Source organism: Polypterus senegalus, chromosome 9 (genome assembly GCF_016835505.1).
Source record: "Polypterus senegalus isolate Bchr_013 chromosome 9, ASM1683550v1, whole genome shotgun sequence".
Classification (NCBI taxonomy): Eukaryota; Metazoa; Chordata; class Cladistia; order Polypteriformes; family Polypteridae; genus Polypterus; species Polypterus senegalus.
The window spans coordinates 70,451,655-70,474,498 of record NC_053162.1 but is presented as its reverse complement, the minus strand read 5'-3'; the positions used below and the strand labels follow the sequence as shown (position 1 = coordinate 70,474,498).

The window sequence follows — 22,844 nt, the reverse complement described above, 5'->3', positions numbered from 1 at the left end:
TGAAAAGCAACAGCTTAGTAGGGGATAATATTCTGTACTTTATAATTTTCTACAAAACTGACATTTCTTACCCTTAATAACTAATTACCATATTTTGCAAAGCAATATCTTCTTGGATTGATACTGAAATATTTTGTCTGCAAATATGAAAGAGAGAGAGAGACAAATAGGACAAACTTTATTTGTCCCCAGGTGGAAATTTGGCTTTTTATGAAAGCTTTTTAAATAAATAAATTCATAAACAGATAGATATGTTATAATGTATATATATATATATATATATATATATATATATATATATATATATACACACATAAACTATGGTTATGTTATATATATATATATATATATATATATATATATATATATATATATATATATATATATATATATATATATATACACATACAGTGGGGCAAAAAAGTATTTAGTCAGCCACCAATTGTGCAAGTTCTCCACTTAAAAAGATGATCATAGGTATACCTCAAATATGAGAGACAAAATGGGGAAAAAAATCCAGAAAATCACATTATCTGATTTTTAAAGAATTTATTTGCAAATTATGGTGGAAAATAAGTATTTGGTCACCTACAAACAAGCAAGATTTCTGGCTCTCACAGACCTGTAACTTCTTCTGTAAGAGGCTCCTCTGTCCTCCACTCGTTACCTGTATTAATGGCACCTGTTTGAACTCATTATCAATATAAAAGACACCTGTCCACAACTTCAAACAGTCACACTCCAAACTCCACTATGGCCAAGACCAAAGAGCTGTCAAAAGGACACCAGAAACAAAATTGTAGATCTGCACCAGGCTGGGAAGACTGAATCTGCAATAGGTAAGCAGTTTGGTGTGAAGAAATCAACTGTTGGTTGATCCAGAAGAGGACTGGGAGAATGTCATATGGTCAGATGAAACCAAAATAGAACTTTTTGGTAAAAACTCTACTCGTCGTGTTTGGAGGAGAAAGAATGCTGAGTTGCATCCAAAGAACACCATAACTAATATAAAGCATGGGGGTGGAAACGTCATGCTTTGGGGCAGTTTTTCTGCAAAGGGACCAGGACGACCGATCTGTGTAAAGGAAAGAATGAATGGGGCCATGTATCATCAGATTTTGAGTGAAAACCTCCTTCCATCAGCAAGGGCATTGAAGATGAAACGTGGCTGGGTCTTTCTGCATGACAATGATCTCAAACACACCGCCCGGGTAACGAAGGAGTGGCATCGTAAGAAGCATTTCAAGGTCCTGGAGTGGAGTCTCCAGATCTCAACCCCATAGAAAATTTTTGGAGGGAGTTGAAAGTCTGTGTTGCCCAGCGACAGCCCCAAAACATCACTGCTCTAGAAGAGATCTGCATGGAGGAATGGGCCAAAATACCAGCAACAGTGTGTGAAAACCTTGTGAAGACTTACAGAAAATGTTTGACCTCTGTCATTGCCAACAAAGGGTATATAACAAAGTATTGAAATGAACTTTTGTTATTGACCAAATACTTATTTTCCACCATAATTTGACAATGTGATTTTCTGGATTTTTTTTTCTCATTTTGTCTCTCATAGTTGAGGTTATACCTATGATGAAAATTACAGGCCTCTCTCATCTTTTTAAGTGGGAGAACTTGCACAATTGGTGGCTAAATACTTTTTTGCCCCACTGTATATATACACACACCAGAATGACTAAAAAGGATTAAATATTTTAAAAGAACGAAATAAAAACTTATGTCTTTAAATTTGGCTAATTTAATTAAAGTCCAGTTTTTAATAATAACAAAATTAATCGTTTTTTCTTTTTCAAATTTCTATTGGTCTTTTTTCAGTTATTACCTTCATTTAGTGTGCAACATTGTTAACCAATTACCAGAAAGTTTTTTTTTTTTTTTAAATGGTGAGTAGCAATATATATATTTTTTTCTCCTAACAGAATATTATTCACAGCTCTGGTGCAATTGGAGATGAGATGACCCATTACTTGTATGTTCTGCAATCTGTAACTCTAAATCTCTTGGAGCCAAAAATGAAAACTCCTTTTGATTCTTATAACCAGGTATATAACCTTACTCAAAACATTTTAAAATCAGCCTTTAAAATCTCTGCTGTTCATCACACTTGTGCAGTGGTTAGCACTGATACCTCACAGTGTCACATTCCTAGGCTTTGAATTCTATCACAATCATTTTCTATTTCCCCAGTGGGTTTTTTCATTTATTCCAATTTCATCCTGAACTCATCAAATGTTCTTATTTTTTTGATTGACACCTCTGACTTTGAATTGTATGAGTAAGTTTATCTGTATGCATTCATTGTGACTGTTGCTCAAAGAAAGGGTGATACTTGTCAAGTTTGTGTAATCTTTGGTAGTTCAGGAGTGCAATCACTGAACTAGAGATCTTGGGACTGTATGTATTTGAGATGAACATCTGTAAATCTGGACTCTCCTCCATCTGCTCTTTATGTCTTAGGGAATGTGTTGCTCTAAACATGAATAGTCACCGGACAAATCATCCAGTGACATGAGGATGTTCTGTGTCTAGAGTCTCTCAACAAGTGATGTTGATGCCTCTTTTTAGGAGTCTTGAGATTCACATTTTTATGCCATGAGAATCACTGGCATCTCATTTAAATATGGTTCCTGCCTTGTGGATGGATGATGAAAAATAAACTTGGGCTCCCTTTGGGTCTGTAATGAAGTACGTTTCTGCTTTAAAAAACTAGCATCAGGGTTTGAATCCTACATTCAGTAGTTGTCCATGTGAATACTTATGTACATGTGATTTCAAAATTAATAAATTTGCAAAAACTTCAAGTAAACTTTTTTCACATTGCCATTATGGGGTGTTGTGTGTAGAATTCCGAGGAAAAAAATGAATTTAATCAATTTTGGAATAAGGCTGTAACATAACAAAATGTGGAAAAAGTGATGCGTTGTGAATACTTTCTGGATGCACTATATACAGTGGAACCTCGAGATACGAGTTTAATTCGTTCCAGCACTGAGCTTGTATAGCGAATTTCTCGTATCCAGAACAAACTTCCCCATTGAAAATAATGGAAATCCAGTTAATCCGTTCCGCACCCCCAAAAATATCAACATAAAAATCAATTTTCCTAACAAATAACACTGATAAATAATATATACAAGTGGAACCTCGGTTTGCAAGTAACTTGGTTTACGAGTGTTTTGCAAGACGAGCTAGATATTTTAATTAATTTTGACTTGATAAAACGAGAGATGTCTTGCAATACAAGTAGTATGGATACACTTTGTCTGCTGAGCGTCATGTGAGCATAACTGAGCTGATGGTTCTTCTCTCTCCTGTGCATCTCTCTCCTTATCTCTCTCGCTCGCTCGTGCCTCTCTCCTTATCTCTCGCGCACGCGTCTCTCTCTCTCTCTCTCTCTGTCCTTATCTCTCTCGCTCGCGCGCGTCTCTCTCTCTCTCTCTCCTTATCTCGCTCACTCGCCTCTCTCTCTCTCTCTCTCCTCTTGAGGGAAATCGTCTCCTATTCTCCATCTGCATGTGCGTGATATTTTTGGATATGCTTATACAGCGAACTGCTACAGCGAAACCATGAAATCACAAGCGCACAAACGCGTAGATCCTCACGCTATGGGAGAACAAGGCTTAGTGAGCTGACGGGCTGGCAGCGCGAGTCTGGATGAATCCCCGACTCGAGGTGGATCAGGAAACACGTCACACATAACCACAGCCTGGCTCGTGGTTCGTTACGCGAGCCAATGCTCGTATTTAGATCATCAAATTTTTCCCGTGTGGGTGGAACGCTCATACTTTCCTCTTATCTTGAATTTCTCGTATACAGAGGTGATCGTATCTAGAGGTTCCACTGTGTGTGTGAAAACATGCATTATATAATTGAGAAGGCAGCGAAACAATAAGAAGCGAGTTCTGCTACTTCGGAAACAAAGCACGATGTAAACCTACACTTTAAATTAAGTTCATAGACAGGCTGCCGCTGGCGTTTGTAATTTAGTGCCTGCCCATAGAAGGCTGTCCGTCAGCGGCAATCCAATAGCAAACTGCCACGGGTAAATATTCACGGGTGAAGGACTGTGCTTATGGAGAGGAAGATGAGATGGTCAGGGTGGTGTTTGACACAAACTCAGCGAAACTGCGAGAGAAAGTTTTAAGTGCCAGGACTAAGGTAACATTAAATAAAGCTATGGACATAGCACGAGATGGCACCAGCACAGCTGGGAACCTTCGATGCAAGTACACCGAGTGGCTCACGTGAACTGACGCAGTGCACAGATAAAAAGCAACAGTTCCAAAGAGCGCTGAACAAAAACCGAATTACACAGTTGAAAAGGCAGCAAAAAATATGAAGCGTCTGATAAGCATATTCATAAATGCAGCTACTGTGGAAACAAAGCACACGGTGGAAAAAGTCAATGTCCCGCTAAAGGAAGACAGTGTAAAAAACCCGTGCATGCAGTGTGTCAGGTCTCAGATAAAGAAGAAGACGAGCTGTTTATTGATGCAGTAAGAAACGAATCGATGAATGAAACCTGTCATCTTTACAACGATTGACAAACACGGAATGTAACTTGAACACAACACATCGTACAAATACGACCCTGATTGAAAGAAATAATGATAATCAAATCCTTGATGACAGCAACATTCAATAACACTCACAAAACAATTACTGTATATTGACAATCATGTTACGTTATTTTTAAAATGTTCCCTTTTCTTTTTCATAACTTCTACTTCTCCACTGCGATACGCGGGTATATATTTAAATGTATATATATACCCCTATCTACAGTACATACTCGCATAGACAAGCCACATGCTGTGGCTCAATTGTAGAGTCTTAAGCCTCTAATGCCGACATTCGAGGTTCGATTCGAGAGGGATGCACTGAGTATGTACGCGCTACTGATTCATTTTACCTTCGCATCTCCTTGGTTTGGGACGTATGAAAAATATTCGGTTAACGCAGAATCATGTTACGTTATTTTTAAAATGTTTCCCTTTATTAGCACAAGCACAGCTGAGAAGCTTCGATGCATGTACTCCATAACGCGTTAAAAATAACGCATTTAATCACACTTTCAATTCCAAGCAAGCGGGAACTTTTGTCAATGCATCATTTCCTGGTACATCCATTACACTGATGCACACATCACAGCTACAAAAATGTTAGAGTCGGAATAAAGCGCGTTCCTACGACTGATCATTTCGACTTCCAGCGAAGCCTTGATAAAAGCATGGTTTTGTGCACACTGAAAAGCAAGCAAAATTAGATGCATTACAGAAAGCAGACTTTGTGGCTCTTACTGGGGATCATTGGACTTCCGTGACCGTTAGTAATTCTAATTACATCTAATTACAAAATGTTCAATGATCACACTGTTTTAGCCTAATGTACAAAATAATTTTGGCTAAGGTTACTCAGAGTTTAAAGATTAAGTTGGTCAAATTACCTTTTATGTTTCTGACTTATTTTTTAAGAAGAAAAACTGCACTTTATGTTGAAATTTTGGTTATTATTATTTAAAGACAATACTATTCTGAAAATCTACTTAAAGTACTTAAACTACCACTTTATTTTTAAGTCTGCCCAATTTTAACCAGGGATGATATTTTTGTTTCTGTTTTGAATTCAAATGCAGTTTAAAGGCTTTTTTTCAGAAATTAAAACAGCTTCAGTTTACAATATTCATGTACATGTCTATTATTTGATTCTGTAAGCCCACTAAAACACTTTTAAATTAAAAAAAAACATTTGCGATTTGGGGCAAATTTACGTGTGCGATTACATACGATTAATCAAGATTAATTCTTACACAGCCTCTAATTAATTGGATTAATTTTTTAATCGAGTCCCACCCCTAATATATATATATATGTGGATATATATATGTAGATTTGTATATATAAATGTGTATATACAGTATATATGTAGATATGTATATGTGTATATACAGTATGTATATATACAGTATGTGTGTATATGTATATATATATAACTGTGTATATATATACTGTGTATATATATGTATGTATATATATATATATATATATATATATATATATATATTATATATATATGCCAGCAACACTCATGACAATGACAAAACAATTACATTGTCAATCATGTTACGTTATTATTAAAATGTTTCCTTTTCTTTTTACTTCTCGCTGCCAATCGAGGTATTTTGCTATATATATATATATATATATATATATATATATATATATACAGATATATATATACAGATATATATATATATATATATATATATATATATATATATATATATATATATATATATATATATATAAATAGATAGATATGACAACAACACTCAATATCAATGACAAAACAATTACATTAACAATCATCTTACGTTATTTTTAAAATGTTTGCTTTTCATTTTCATAACTTCTTTAACACACTACTTCTCCGCTGCGAAGCGCGGGTATTTTGCTAGTACACTAATAAAAGGCAAAGCCCTAACTCACTCACTGACTGACTCATCACTAATTCTCCAACTTCCCGTGTAGGTAGAAGGCTGAAATTTGGCAGGCTTATTCCTTACAGCTCACTTACAAAAGTTAAGCAGGTTTCATTTCGAAATTCTACATGTAACGATCATAACGGTCGACAACGTCCGCCATGTTGAACTTTCTTATTTATGGCCCCATCTCCATGAAATTTGGTAGGTGGCTTCCCTGCGCTAGCCAAAACCGATGTACATACTTATTTCGGTGGTATGACGTCACTGTCGGCCGCCATATTGAATTTTCAAACATCACTAATTCTCCAACTTCCCGTGTAGGTAGAAGGCTGAAATTTGGCAGGGTCATTCCTTACAGCTTACTTACAAAAGTTAAGCAGGTTTCATTTCGAAATTCTATGCGTAACGGTCATAACGGTTGACAACGTTCGCCATGTTGAACTTTCTTATTCATGGCCCAATCTTCACGAAATTTGGTAGGCGGCTTCCCTGCGCTAACCGAAACCGATGTATGTACTTATTTCAATGGTATGACGCCACTGTCAGCCGCCATATTGAACTTTCCAACGTCACTAATTTTCCAACTTCCTGTGTAGGTAGAAGGCTGAAATTTGGTACTTATTTGGTGGTATGATGCCACTGTCGGCCGCCATATTGAACTTTTCAACGGTCTTTGTTACTTATGGGCCCATCTTCAAGAAATTTGGTACGCGGGTTCCCAACGCTAACTGAATCCTACTTACATACATATATACGTCCATAGCCTGCAGCTCGGTCACTGTGTGAGGCGGCGTTGGCTCCCCCATCCCAACGCCTCCCACGTTGTTGGCTGGCTGCCTGCCTATATAAGGCCGTCTGTCGCTCCAGTCTCTACATTCCCTTCCTTGCTTCACCACGGTATTCACGTCTCCCTGCTGATAACTACAGCCTTTTTATTTAATCCACGGCTTCTCCGCTGTTTTATTGTTCATTTATTACGATTATAGTTATTGTGTAGGTATTTTAGACTTACTTTACATTGTTCAGGTACCCATTTCCTTTATCATTCCAACCGTACCCCCATTAACATGTCTATCGAGGTGATCACCATCGATCAAAGAGCTGTTACTTACCGAGTGGTTTCCATGCCCGGAGATGGCACCTATCTTTTCCATTCTCTTTGTTACATATTGCACGGCTATGTCAGGCTCACTCTTGATATCCGGAGGAACATTGTGTCTTATGTATTGAATGACTAGGACAGGTTCAAGGTGTGGACTGATGACGGTACAGGAGATAATTATACTACACAGGAGCACTAGAAGAGTGAAATGCTTAAACCCTTCACCTATGCATCTGCATGTGAGTTGATGGCTGCCGCTGAATTGTTCGGTTGTCGCTTTCAAGTGTACCGAGATGGCCAAATATTTTACACGTTTGGACAACCGGCAATGCCTCTTAAACATCTTAGATTCACAGGTGACGATTTCAGTAGTGGACACATTGATGTTTAGAAATGTTTAAACTCTCAAAAGCTGGATGTGAAGTTATCAATGAAACTGGCTGTATACTTACAACGCTTGACAGATGCCGAATGTCTCTTCAACACAAGTCCTACAAATACTGTCGTAATTGAAACAAACCATGAAACTCAAACCGATTATGACAGCAGCAATCCAAGCTGTGAGATTTGAAACAAGATTACTGTTCACATGGCCAACTGTACGTTGCATGCTCAGGAGTAAGCTCAGCGCACAGCTTGGTCATATTACAACTGCAGGGCCAAACTGACAACGTGGCATACAAAGAGATCCTTAACAAATAATTATTGGTATATTTTCCCTCAGTTTAAAAAGGTTTAATTTTCTTCTTATTAAAAATTTTAAGGTAGTACTTCGCCGCTGCAAAGCGCGGGCATTTTGCTAGTATGTATATATATATATATATATATATATATATATATATGTATGTATGTATGTGTGTATATATATATATATATATATATATATATATATATATATATATATATATATATAAATTTGATGTTATTTCTTCACTGAGTTATAGTAAGGGTGCACACTACTAAAAATAAAACAAGATTGTTTTTCCAAATTTCAGTATTTTAAGCTCAATGGACATAATGTAAAATGAAACAAATTAGGTCATATAATGACAGTTTAAGCCTGCCCTTTTTTGGTCCAAAGCTAGTTCTAACACAGATGATCATTTTATCTTATTTGCTGTTAAATCTTACCTATAGAACTTTTCACTCTTTTTGTTGGATGGGGAACTTAGGTGCTGATTTTGAAACATGCTAATTTACTGCATTTTCTCTTTCTTTGTGTTGTATATTTAATTTTAAATGGATAAATTTAACTTAATTGGAGTCCACCTGTGGAAAACTGAATTGATTGGCCATAGTTTAAGAAGACACACACTTGTGTAAATGTGGTCCCACAATTCGCACACTGCATGTTGGGACAAAAACCTAGCCATGAAGTCCATGGAACTCTCAGTCAACTTGTGGGGAGGCATAAGTTAAGTCAAGGGTATAAAATCGTTCCTAAAGATTTGATTATATTCCAGGAGCAAAGCAGCCTCAATAATTATGATATGGAGAAAGTTTGCAACCACTAGAACTCTTCCTAGAGTTGGCCATCTGACCAAATTGAGTAACTGGACAAGAAGGGTCTTGGTCAAGAAGATGACCAAGAACCCAGTGGTCACCCTACATCCTGCCAGATAGTTGACCATCTTAGCAGCATTCCATCAATCAATGCATTTATGGTAGAGCGGCTAGATGAGGAATCTCTGTAGTAAAAAGCATGTGACATTTTAAAGGACAATTAGAGAATGAAGAAAGAGATTCTCTAATCTGATGAGACAAAAATTGATTACTTTGGTCAAAACTCATGGCACTATGTTTGACAAAGACCAGGAACTGATAATCACCTGCCTAATTCTGATTGTCCTTGACTGGCCCAGCTTAAGCCAACACTTTAAACACCATAGAACATGGGTGAGGAGACTTGAAGATGGCAATTTACGTATGGAAGAGTGGGATAAACTGCCGAAGTCCAGGTGTGTAAAGCTTGTAAAGACTTACCAAGAAGCGTCAAAGCTATAATTGCTTCCAAAGAAGTTTCTACAAAGTACTAAAATATGGGTCTGAATTCTTGTATGAATAAGAGATTTCAGTTTTTGATTTTAATACATTTGCAAACCTTTCTGAAAACATGTTTTCCATTTGTCATTATGGGTTTATTGAGTGTAGATTGATCTGCAAAATGGCAGATTTTTTATTAAAAATTTAAACTACAACACAATAAAATGTGCAGGAAGTGAATGGGTCTGAATAAATTCTGAATCCACTGTATGGTATTTTCACTTGATTAGGTTATGTTCTGTTTCTGCTGATATGTTAAAGAAAGACTATAGCAAATAATCCATTAAACAAATTCTGGAATTTTAAGGAAAATAAACTCAGTCAAAGATTATACTCACTTCTTAAAAATAAAGGTGTCTATTAAATAAAAACTTACTGAGTTTTTTTGTGTTTAAAAATGGGCCAATATGTTAAAATTCTTGCATGCTGGTGCAATCTGATGTTATCATGTTGCTTAATCTTTCTCTGATACCTTTCCCTCTCACTTGCACTGCATTTGTTTACAACCTCAAGCGATTACTCTTACACTTCCCATATTCTTCTCTCCACTTTTAGCCTCCATCCCATCAATAGTGTGTTGTGCTGTCTATCTTTACAATTCTGCTTAGATGCACATAAGTAACCTGGATGCCATATTCCAAATGGGCCTGTTTCTAAAAATGTTCTCATGTTCCTGGCGTACTGCCAAATTTTGAGATTCAACTGACAATGATGACAATGTGGTTTCTCATATGAAAGAGAAATCTAGTCTTCAAACATCAAAAGATTACAGGCATTCACCTTTTAGGGCTGAAGGTTATGTGTTTGTCTACAGGAGCATGAGACTTCTTCAAAACTATCACAAAAATACTGCATGATTCCATGAGCATGTATACCTCATCTGCCCAACTGTAATAAAAACTTGCCTTTTTCTTTTAATGAAAGATTATTGCCCCCCCACCCCACTTTTCCAACATTCTCCCAGACTCTTTAATTTTAGTAACTCCCACCACTACTCATTTCATGACCATCTGTCCTGTGTAGATTTCTATTGTCTCTGAAACCTTGTTTCAATCTAGATGTGCTATGTGCTTTCTGAATTATCAGTCTGTATCATTTCTCAAGTGTGTTGGAGCTTAATACAGTATATCGTTAATATTTTGCTTTATTCTGGCATGATTCCTTCACAAGATTTTGGAATTTGATAAAAAAAAAAAAAACCAAACAAACAAAATCAGCTCCAGAATATTCTGTTCTTCTCCATTTTCATCCAGGCTAAATTTAACTTTCTTACCACAACATTGTGCTGAAATGTGTTTAAAAATATACACAGGGCTAGTAGGAACCTTCTACTCCTTGAAGTCCATAGCCTTTGATCTTAAATCCCGCTCCCTACCATTTCTGCTTTATTTATTGTCTGTCCGCCCGTTCTTTCAACCAAAGTATACTTTCACTACCTCATTGACTCCGTTTGTGTTTGCATTTTGAGTGATGCCCTCCTTACTGCAGATGCTGGATTTCCCTCCATACTAGTACTTCTTGATTTTACAATTGCCAGAAATCACCGTACTACAGTGACTGAAAAACTATGCTAAATTTACTGTAACATAATAATGCTATCTGCCCTTCTTCCTTCCTTGTTGTTTGTGTTAAGTAGATAATCAAGCACTTTTGCATCTGTCTGAAAAAGATGCATATTCACTCTTGCAATATTCTAAGTATTAAGAACTGGATAAGAGCAAGAAGACCGGTAGATTATACTGGACTGAAATATCTATTTAAATATCTTGCATATGCAATGTTTTGACTAGCAGAGAAATTTGCTTCAGTGAAGTTTACTATTTTCTAAGTGTAGTCAAGTAGATTAAACCAGGTTGTTCTGAACCCCAATATTTGGGAACTACCAGGTTTATGAGTTAGTTACTGTATGGTTATGCACTAAACGGAACTGTTAATCTTTTCCTATTTTTGGTTTACTTTCCTCAGGAGCAACGGGACATTCTCCATGCATTGAGGCAAGTTGCCTTTGAGTCAGATGGAGAAGCCAATTTGTCTAATGAGAGACGACGTTCCCTCTGTGCTAAAGAGTTCAAGAAGCTTGGGTTCTCGGTGAGTAGCTATGGTATTTTTTCCCTGTTAATGCTGAAATTAGAAAAGAAAAAGTTGGATTTAAGTACTATCATTAGTTGAATATTTTAGCTCAGAACTGGTTTTGATTTGATAGCAAACTGCTCCAACTTATTATTTATAGTGTAAAACATCTCAGGAAAAAAATATTATACTTCCTGTATACAAACAGGTTGATCCCTTACAGTCTAATTATTTAACAAGGAAGCTTTAGGTGCATCCAGTTAAAATACTGTAGCTGAATGAGTACTAGAAAAAGTAATTTAGAATTAGACTGGTTTCAGTCTCTGAAAAAATGCAGAAAAAGCACTATGCATTGTGAATGAAGCTTCACTACTTATGCATAGGTCTTGAGAAATTGTTGACACGATCTGTTAGAGGTAAAGAGTGGACGTTGGCATTTTCTAATAATTTATGATTGCGGTATCTGAGTGTTATTATTTAATCCACTCCTATAAAGGTTACATTCCACCACAGTAACTTTTTTATCCCTTGATTTCTTCTCATTTCCATATTAGTGAGAAGGAACTACAATTCCCCTCACCCAATTACAAATACCTTTGGTTTTTCTGAGCAAACATGGTATTGGCTATGATGTTTGTGGGATCTTTGTTTGTGATAAGGTCTCATGGGATAGATAAAAATGATTTGAAGAATAAAATAAAAGCATTGGACTGGTTAAATGAATATCTGCGGCTGAAAATGAACCGTTACTTGCCTGTTACTTGATGACATCTGGAATCAAACTGGATAATTCATAGAAGTTCTCCTTACTGGACCAGCACACAATTATTACATGACCTTAAGCAAGGATAGCTATTGTTGAAGAGGCTGCTCAGAAGTACATGTTTTATAAAAACTAAAAGTAACAAAACATAAACAAGCAAACGTGAGGACATGGCATAGTGCCATTTTACATTGGTACTGTCTTTGTTTTGATGACAGATTAAGGAACATGGCAACTTTTTATCTACAGCTGTTCATTGGAAAAACACTATGCTTTTCCTTCTTGATGCAATAAATATGCCAGTTAGATACATAGCCAAGCAGCAAAACCATCACTGCTGTCTTAACTCATGGTGCGCAAAATGCTTGAGAGCAATATTCAAAAACTGAAATATGGTAAAGTGGCAACCATTTAATATGTAGTAATTCTTAATGTTATGGATTAAGCTCGTAAACACTTAACACATACAGTTTTTATTGCTAATGTGTGCAGATAAGGTCTGCCTGTGTATATCACATTAGCAGGTGTCCATAGTAAAATGACTGTGCTAGAGCAGTATAAGTTAGACAAGCCGGTTAGTTATATTTATTACTTAATAACAAAATCTAGCTCCAATGCCTGTATTGTTTGAGCTGCACCTTTTTCAGCCTGAGACTAATGCTAAATTTAATTCACAAATTAAAGTATTTTTCCATTTATTTATTTTTTTGTGCTTTTGGTATGTAACTCTGTATGTGGTAAAGAATGTCATATATACATGGATGCACAGTGTACAAGCCAAAAGTGGACCTCTCTCATTGCACAAATTCTTCAGTTTAACAGTAACAAATTTGTTTAGAAGATAAAAATTCTCAGTTTGAATTGTCAACTTAACACTTCTAATTGACAATTTTTGAAATTGGTAAGTGAAATCTGATTGTTTCAGCTTGTCTTTTTTATATTCCTTCTATTAAAAACCGTATGATTAGAACTTATAAAATTACTAATCAGGAATGCACTTGCTGCTGTAAGGATTATTTTTTGCATAACGACCTCTTGTATGAATGTTTGTACAAACTGTAAGACTGTTTTCTTTTTTTTCTATTCAGAACAACACTAACCCTGGTCAAGATCTGAATCGCACTCCACCCGGACTTTTAGCTCTAAACACCATGGCTTACTTCTCTTCACGCTATCCTGATGCCTACAGCCGGGTAAAGAATTTGCTGAGTTTTTAATCTCATTGTGTTATTGTGGGCTTGAAACAGAAAGTGATCTATGTTGAAATAAAGACTTTGTGGCAAGTGTAAATCAGTATTCATTACTGAAAGTGGAGTGCGTTTATGACATCTGAAGTATTGTTTTAAAGGATATCATTAGCAAGTAGAGCAGTTATATATAGCACCCTTATTTATTGTGGCATGGAGTATCTTCTCAATCCTTATTGCACTGTATCCTCCAAATTCCTTAAAGTATACAGTAGAGTCTCGCTTATCCAACCTTTGCTTATCCAATATTCTATATTATCTGACGTCCCACCACAAAAAAAAAAAAAAAAAAAAAAGTATCAGTCGGCAACAAGAACTGCAAGTTGCGAGCGTGAGCGTAGTGTATTTTTAGTTGCTAAGTTCATTTTTTCAGTTAAATTTTTCTGTTGTTTTGTTGTAAAACATGATTACAGTGTATTATGTGGCCAGCCCTCTCTGGTGTGTGTGTGCGCGTGTGTCTCTCTCGCTCGCGTGTGTGTGCGCCTGTGTCTCTCTCGCTAAATGGAAGCATTGTGAAAAGATGAAACGTGCCTATTCTGGATTAATAAAAATAATGTAATTTAGCAGCAATCTTGTTTTTTCTAATTCAGCTACATTTAAAATTACATTAGCAATATTTAAAAAGCATCTATTGGCACTTCACTGCTTCAGAGTTTTTCAGTAAATTGCAGGATGTACTTTGTTCATACTACTATGCCAATCTTTTTGTGACTTTTTCGAGAAGTCTCTCTACTAGTTACTCTCTAACTTCTTTTTTTTTTTTTGTTTTTTGCCTTTTTCATTTGTATGACTCTAGGGTATGCCAGTGATAGCCAAGTCATTTTTGTCTTTTCAGTTTGTTTTAGAGAACAGCAGTCGGGAAGACAAGCATGAGTGTCCTTTTGCCAGGAGTAGTATCCAGCTCACACAGATGCTGTGTGAAATTCTACGGATTGGGGAGCCTAGTGAGTATAGACCGAGGATAAAAACAGGTTGGGAAAGGTTTTAGACTTAGATTAGTGCACAGAGTTGAGACGGAGCCTTAATGGAAGATGCTGCTTCCGAATGACCCGGCTAGTTTCACAACCTGTTAAATGGCTTTCAAACTTAATGTTTGATGTCACTTGTAAAATGACCATAAGTGAACCAGTAAGTAAATGTCTATCGGTTAACAAACTGAAAAGTACTTTCACCTTTTAAAGTGTGCTGTAATCTGTATATTGAATAACATTTTAAGAGGCCTTATCCAAGGTTTATGTAAAATTTTAAAGGTAAATATAGTTAGTCAACTATTGACTCAGTATTTTTTGCTTTGTGATAGAATCTATTTCAAAGTCTTACTTAACAGTCTTATCTTGCCTGTTTTCTGTTGTACTTTTTGTAGTTATTGTAACATTTTTAAATATCTGCTGCCATCTACAGCATTGAGTTACAACTACAAAAAAGCTTCTGTTCCTCTTATTAAATTGTACTTGATTTTCCCACAGCTTCTGAGACTGGACAGGACTATTATCCAGTCTTCTTTGCTCAGGATCACCTTCTGGAGGAATTATTCTGTATTTGTATACAGCTGCTCAACAAGACATGGAAAGAGATGCGAGCCACACAAGAGGATTTTGACAAGGTGAAACACAAATTGTGCTGTAAAATCTAAACTGTAGTCTTTAGGAATTGGTGTGCTTATCCCTAGCCTCTCTCTAACCCGCTATTCTTACTCTTTCTCTTGATCATATATATTTTTTTCCTTATTTGTGGTTTACCCTTCTAATTCTGTATGCTTTGTAGCTTGCTTGTAAGCAGACAAGTTCTATTATCTCCAAAGACCCCTGAAATCAGCACTGCGTTTTTTAAATATTTTATTTGTAAATCAGTTTATGTCATCTTGCCAAACATACAATGTTTTCATAAAGAAGTTTGAACATTAGAGTCTCTAATACTACCTGTTGCTGACAGTATTCATGAACATTAGAAATGTATTAACCAGAGACCAATCAAAACCAGACTATAAGGGGATTTGATAGGATTAGACTCATCAGTGGTCACTGAACTGTGTCAGGAATAAATTCCATTATTGTAAAGTTATCAGAGATCTGACAAAATTACAGTTTGTAAGTTTTAAAGGGAGCATTGTTTTCAGGTGGATACAATAGTACCACAACTTTCAGATTGTTGCATTCTTTTGGTATACATTATAAGTCTATTCATGGTAAGAACAAAACTGGTCATTCTTGTCAGTCTGGGAAAAGTTATTTCTAGTCCATCATTTTCATTGCAGTTTATGTAAACAAATTCCTGACAAGTCAATACAAGAACATACTAGGATCATCTGATTTTATTTTTGTGTACTATTCAGAAGCTTGGAGAATTGCAAGTGTTCCTTTTACCTGGAAAGTAAATATAGCACATTAGTCACTATTGCTTATTTTGTTTAATCCAGTAATGTTATCTTTATAAATTGAAAGTTTATAATGTCTTTTCAGAGACTGCACTTTTGGTTTAGATGCTTAACTTGTGATCTTTTGTCCACATCTGTCCCTAGATTGCCAGCATATGACAGATCTGTGCTTTGTCCTATACACAAACCCTAATCCCAGACACAAACAATACTGTAGAAAATAGCCCTTTGAAAGCAGTAGAGGGGAGGGGAGTGATTATGTTTCAGAGTATTTTATTTAATCAGCAAAACGTACACACAGAAAAACAAGCCTTGCCATTTTCATTCTGGCAAGCCTGGAAGTGTACTGTAAGTGACTGTTTTGGATAAAGTTTCTTCAGTAGTAAGGTCGCTCTTCTTCTCATTTTAAATTAATTTGCTAAAAACTAACAATTGTTATAAAGGCCATTTCAAGTGGTAAGGAACAAAAGCTGCTAGTTATTTATTATTTTCTCTTTGTTTTTTTTTTTAACAAAAGGAAATTAAGTTTGGCTCGAGTGTTTGAACTTTTCTGCATTTTAAAACAGGCTGTTGTATATGCATGTTTTTTATTTGCTGTCAGAATGTGCTAAATTCTTAACATTCTTAGTATTTTTTGTTTGTTTGAATGAGTGCAGAAGCAGTGCCCATTAGAAATTTAAAGTGATCCTGTAGGTAGATCTCTTAAAAAGCCATACCATTTTATAAATACTTATAGCATTGAAAAATATTGTGGAAGCACATATCATATTTATCAAAGATCGATGTTGCCTGTATTAGAGTTGAGAAGTGCTTTTTGGACCGGACATGCTTATCCCTTCCTGTCAGATCTATCTTAAGAGTTCATTCACACCTCAGGATCATCATGTATAAGATATATAAATGTTCCTCAGTCTTTAACAACAACCTGCAATGTTTGCACTTTAATTTTTATCCCAGGCCTGAAAGTTAGATTTAAATTTAAAACTTATATTTAATATGTGAATAGATGCCAATCCAAAAAAAAAGTATGATTTAAAATTTATGTGAAAAATATGAACAAAGCAAATCTGAATATACTCATAATTTAGGAGCATAAAAGTATTTATAAATAAAATGAGATTCGATATACTGAGGCCATCTGCAATAATGTTCACATACTGTCTGTGTTATAATCAGATAGGCACCTTTTCTGTTGCAAATTAGCCTAAAATCTAAACATCTCTCTCTGTCTAAGTCACATTTAGACATCAGTTCTATTTGGCAGAGTTAGTTTGTGCATGCTATCCATTTTTATATATTATTATTATAATATATATTTTGTATATTTGGTATATATATTCAACATCACCTTGTTTAAATTCAGCATTTCCAAGCTGTAAATTCTGCTGTCATGTTTTGTTTTTCACTCTTGATTTTCCAATTTAAGTATTTCTTTGAAAGTTTGTTTGTCCTTGTTTTGACACTGTCAACCTGTGTAAACCTGCCAACTATACATTCATTATCAAAGAAACAAATTTGTGTGCGTGTGTTTTTGATTTGTTGATTAATTAAGCTGTATTGAGTTCCAACCAAAAGCAGTCTAAAAGAATAGAATGTTCCCAAAAGAAATTACTTAGAAAAGTTTTTTTCCTTCAGTTATATCTTGTTATATATTATGAGGTGTTGATTTAAACAGTATATCACCCATAAATATTAAATGCTTAAACAAGAGAAGAAGGCCTGATAAATTAAACATTATTACATAAATACAGTAGAAACCATGTTTTTCAACTGGTAAACATGAGTAGTAAAGAAGGAGCACTTAGATAGTATGTTACAGAAGAAAACCCCAGTTGGGGTCGATGGCAAATAAACATTGCATTTGCAGAAAATAATTTCCAAGGGTATTAGGTGTAGCATGATTCTGTTGCTTTAAACCATGGAGAGCAGATATGTTGGCGGTTCCTACTGTTTACTAAAAATATATTTTACTCTGATATTTGCCTGTTGTGTCTTGTATCTACTGAGATATGCAAGACAGAGCAGGTCACCGTATTTCCTTTAAGCTATTTATGTACAGTTTCAACCTTTGAAGTACTGCTTTCTGAAACCATTTTTTGTATTTAATGTGTGCGGTTTAGACACTTGCCTCATTTTAATGTCTAAATGTATTGCTTTTGTCATGAAATAAGTGCTGACTGACTAAATGATGTGCACACAACTTGGACTGAATGATAAAACAATGGTTAGTTCAGCTGCCTCATGGATTTAGCACCCTGGTTTGAATCCTACATCTGGCAGCTGTCAGCTGGTGTGGAATTTGCACTTTGTATCTGTCTGGGTTTACCTCCCACTTAGATTCTAAATTGGCCCTGTCTTAGTATGGGCATCCGTATTTAAATGAGTGGGCACTAAAATGGGCTGGGGTCCTGTCTTGGCCATTTCCAGCCTTGTGTCCTGTGTCACTGGGATAGTCTATGGCCCAAGAATATTGTAGACTCCATGATTCATGCTCTGCGAATTTGAACTACCCACATCCAGGTCCAAATGTAATACTTACAGCCAGAATATTATCTTCTATTCTCTGTAGGTTATGCAGGTCGTTCGGGAGCAGATAACACGAACCCTGTCCAGCAAGCCCACCTCTCTGGAGTTGTTTAAAAATAAAGTGAATGCTCTCAACTACAGTGAGATTCTTAAACTGCGACAGACTGAGCGCCTTCACCAGGAGGAAACACTTGCACCCCCTGTGTTGTAAGTACGATGAGGAAAAGTAAAAATAACAGGAATATTACCTCAGTGACCTGTTCTAATAAGGAATACCATCTTAATGGTGTACAAGTGATGTAATGAATTGGATCTTTTGAAATATTTTATATATTATTATGATATTATATAAATGTATAACTAATATTTAACGGTAAAGTGTCTCTTTTATCCCTAAAGTTCCTTTGTGTCTCACATAACATGCAGACACTGCCACACTAGACCTCCAAGCTGTGTTGTGACTTACTTGTATGGTAATTCTTTTTTTTCCCCTCCAAACTAAACCTTTTGATTGCTGGTTGACCATTCATAAGGTATAAGAACATATGTAACAATATTAGAAAAACCTATGAACCTGATAAATTCATTCACTTAATTGAATTTACATATACAAGCTTAATAATCTTATTTTTGTATAGTAATAGTATTTGGTGTGTTTTTTTAAAAGCAAGAGCATTCTTGTGAGGTCCTGTTAGGGAGAGTAAAGTATACGAATGCATGGCCTGCTTGATGAATATTATACTGTATCTCTCAAAAATTAAACTTCATCTGTCTCTCTGTCTTGCTCCTTTTTGGTTGCTTTAGCCAGAGTAAACTATTTATGAAATTTGCTTAAAGGCCTTCTTATTGTTTGTTGATTTATACATCCTATCAGCACTGCTCTACCATATTCCTTTCGTGGTCTAAAGAGGCATGACATTCTCTGTTGATAAATCATATTTGTTTGGAGGCTTTATGGATAGACTACAGGTAACAAGGTTGGAATCCAGGTGATATCAAGGCATTTGGCAATAAACACTCACATCTTCTACAATACTAAATTAAATGGATATAACAGCATAAGTATAATTTTGGAGAAATACTTTTTGAGCTGTACTGGCTTAGTCCCATTTAGTAATATATTTTTTGAAAAGATACAATATGTACCTCACAGTTCATCAATATGCTATATGTTGAAATACTCTTTAAGACACTGGGAATGCTGTAGGCCTAGACAATCCGATATTATCTAAAAATCAAGCGTCCATTATGTTACCAAGCACAGTGTTCATGCTGGACATGTGTAAAATATTTAAGAAGAAATAAGATTTTCTTGGGCAAGACAAGTGCTATTAGCTGTTCAAGGCTGGAGATACCAATCATTTGTATGTACAGTGGGTACGGAAAGTATTCAGACCCCCTTCAATTTTTCACTCTTTGTTATATTGCAGCCATTTGCTAAAATCATTTAAATGAATTTTTTTCCTCATTAATGTACACACAACACCCCATGTTGGATGGTAAACGTTGGTGGACAGACATTTTTAGGTCTCTCCAGAGATGCTCAATTGGGTTTAAGTCAGGGCTCTGGCTGGGCCATTCAAGAACAGTCACAGAGTTGTTGTGAAGCCACTCCTTCATTATTTTAGCTGTGTGCTTAGGGTCATTGTCTTGTTGGAAGGTAAACCTTCGGCCCAGTCTGAGGTCCTTAGCACTCTGGAGAAGGTTTTTGTCCAGGATATCCCTGTACTTGGCTGCATTCATCTTTCCCTCAATTGCAACCAGTCGTCCTGTCCCTGCAACTGAAAAACACCCCCACAGCATGATGCTGCCACTGCCATGCTTCACTGTGGGGACTGTATTGGACAAGTGATGAGCAGTGCCTGGTTGTCTCCACACATACCGCTTAGAATTATGGCCAAAAAGTTCTATCTTGGTCTCATCAGACCAGAGAATCTTATTTCTCACCATCTCAGAGTCCTTCAGGTGTCTTTTAGCAAACTCCATGCGGGCTGTATTGTGTCTTGCCTCTCCTTAGTGCTGGATGTACAGTAATCCCTCCTCAATCGCGGGAGTTGCGTTCCAGAACCCCCCGCGATAGGTGAAAATCCGCGAAGTAGAAACCATATGTTTGTATGGTTATTTTTCTATATTTTAACCTTATAAACTCTCCCACACTGTTAACATTATTAGAGCCCTCTAGAAATGAAATAACACCCTTTAGTCAAAAGTTTAAACTGTGCTCCATAACAAGACAGAGATGACCGTTCTTTCTCACAATTAAAAGAATGCAAACATATCTTCCTCTTCAAAGGATGCGTGTAAGGAGCAGAGAATGTCAGAGAGAGAGAGAGAAAAGCAAACAATCAAAAAATCAATACGTGCTTTTGGGCTTTTAAGTATGCCGAAGCACCGCGATAAAGCGGTATTTTTTAGAGGAGCGTCCGTATCCTCTAGGCAAACAGCCCCTCTGCTCACACCCCCTCTGTCAGGCAGAGAGAGTGAGAGAGACAGAGGAAAGCAAACAATCAAGCACCGCACAGGAAGCATATCATATATCATTAAGGAATTTTATTTAATACGTAATACGTGCTCTGATTGGGTAGCTTCTAAGCCATCCGCCAATAGCGTCCCTTGTATGAAATCAACTGGGCAAACAAACTGAGGAAGCATGTACCATAAATTAAAAGACCCATTGTCTGTAGAAATCCGCGAACCAGCGAAAAATCTGTGATATATATTTAGATATGCTTACATTTAAAATCTGCAATAGAGTGAAGCCGCGAAAGTCGAAGCGCGATATAGCAAGGGATCACTGTATTGGGCAATTTTTAGGCTTTTCTTAGTAATGGGATCCCAGTACACTCCATACTAGAGGCAAGAGCAGCCTAGTTATTTTTTTTTAATTTATAAAATATGCTTCACTTTAAAACTCATATGTGTCAAATTAATATATACAATGATTATGAAGAAATAACTATGCAAACTGGTTTAGATTTTTCTAGACAGGTACTAATTCACTAGACCCCAGTCCCATGAGCATGCATGGATCTGACTCTTTGTGTATGTGGCTCACATTTATATTTTTCTATTTAGGAGGAAGAATATGTTTTTCACAAGATGAATAAACAATTTGAATAGTCAGTGGAACAGAATAGTCAAACTGAGACTGAGACTTATTAGAGAAATTATTAATTTCAGAGCTATTTAAATCTGGCATCGTAGGTGACTAGAAGTTACAGTGACATTAGCTTACCATAAATTGGCCATATTGCTTAAACATGTTCACAAAAGTACTGTTAGAATTATTACTTTTTGTTCAAGTAAATATACAATATAAACTTTTACTTTCTGAGATATGAAATGATTATACTTTATGGAGGTAAAGCTTTAGAATATATATTCTACATGAGACTTTAAATGCAAATATTGGCATACTTAGAAAATAGTAAGCCAGTATCCCAGGAATATTAATTGCTTCTTTTTCCACAGAGAATTAAAGGAGAGACTAAAACCAGAACTGCTGGAGTTGATCCGACAGCAGAGGCTCAACCGCCTCTGTCATGGAACACTTTTCAGGAAAATCAGCAGTCGGAGACGACAAGGCAAGTGAGCAAAGTTTATAACCAAATTTGTTGTTCTCAAATTTCCATCTTAAGCCAGTTATTAGGAACTATGCACTACTATTGTTATATACCCACACAAAAAACATCAATGTCTGAAACTTTTCAGAAAAATAAAAAACAATATGTCCAAGGCTATCAGTTGCATGACGTTTTTTTTCTTTTCACACTGTTTTTGCCAAAATTCGACAGGTATATTTGTATGCCAAATGTTACATATAATTTCAGTTTAGGCAATTTGTCTTGCCATGGTGACCAAAAAAAAATATCATTGTACATTAAATCTTCACTACTGAATTAGGAATGCTGTGCTCCTTATTATGTAGCATAATCAAATAGTTACAGCCACTGTGTGGCACAGTCAGTCAGTGTCCTGAAGATTGGAACTGTGTGAGTATAGATCGCCCAGGGAAATTGCAATACTGAGTACCACAGTAAATCAAGCACTGCCACTAAGTATTTAATGCTGATCCCTGTGCACTCACTCACTCACTCACCACCAGACCTCAATACTAATTGTACATTCTGACCAAATGCATGTACAATTAGCCATGTGGCGCAGGAGTGTATCAAAACAAATTTTAAAGGAGCCTGACCTCCCCACCCCCAGAGTCACAAAACACT

At 36.1% G+C, this 22,844-nt stretch overlaps 2 protein-coding genes across 3 annotated transcripts in view; one reads left to right on the top strand and one right to left on the bottom strand.

Moving 5' to 3' along the window:
* Window positions 1-22,844, bottom strand: part of lrrc29 (leucine rich repeat containing 29) — a 102,250-nt gene that overhangs the window by 23,241 nt on the left and 56,165 nt on the right. The window lies entirely within an intron of this gene.
* The window catches only part of elmo3 (engulfment and cell motility 3), a 161,218-nt gene that overhangs the window by 115,763 nt on the left and 22,611 nt on the right, over window positions 1-22,844 (top strand). For both annotated transcript variants that reach the window (XR_005634896.1, XM_039763223.1), the window contains exons 11-17: window positions 1,929-2,051; window positions 11,604-11,726; window positions 13,560-13,664; window positions 14,554-14,662; window positions 15,185-15,321; window positions 18,662-18,825; window positions 22,090-22,202. Coding sequence is in view for 1 of the 2 variants with exons in the window: in XM_039763223.1 (XP_039619157.1) it covers window positions 1,929-2,051; window positions 11,604-11,726; window positions 13,560-13,664; window positions 14,554-14,662; window positions 15,185-15,321; window positions 18,662-18,825; window positions 22,090-22,202 (874 nt within the window). In the remaining variant the exon portion in view is untranslated. The remainder of the gene's footprint in view (window positions 1-1,928; window positions 2,052-11,603; window positions 11,727-13,559; window positions 13,665-14,553; window positions 14,663-15,184; window positions 15,322-18,661; window positions 18,826-22,089; window positions 22,203-22,844) is intronic.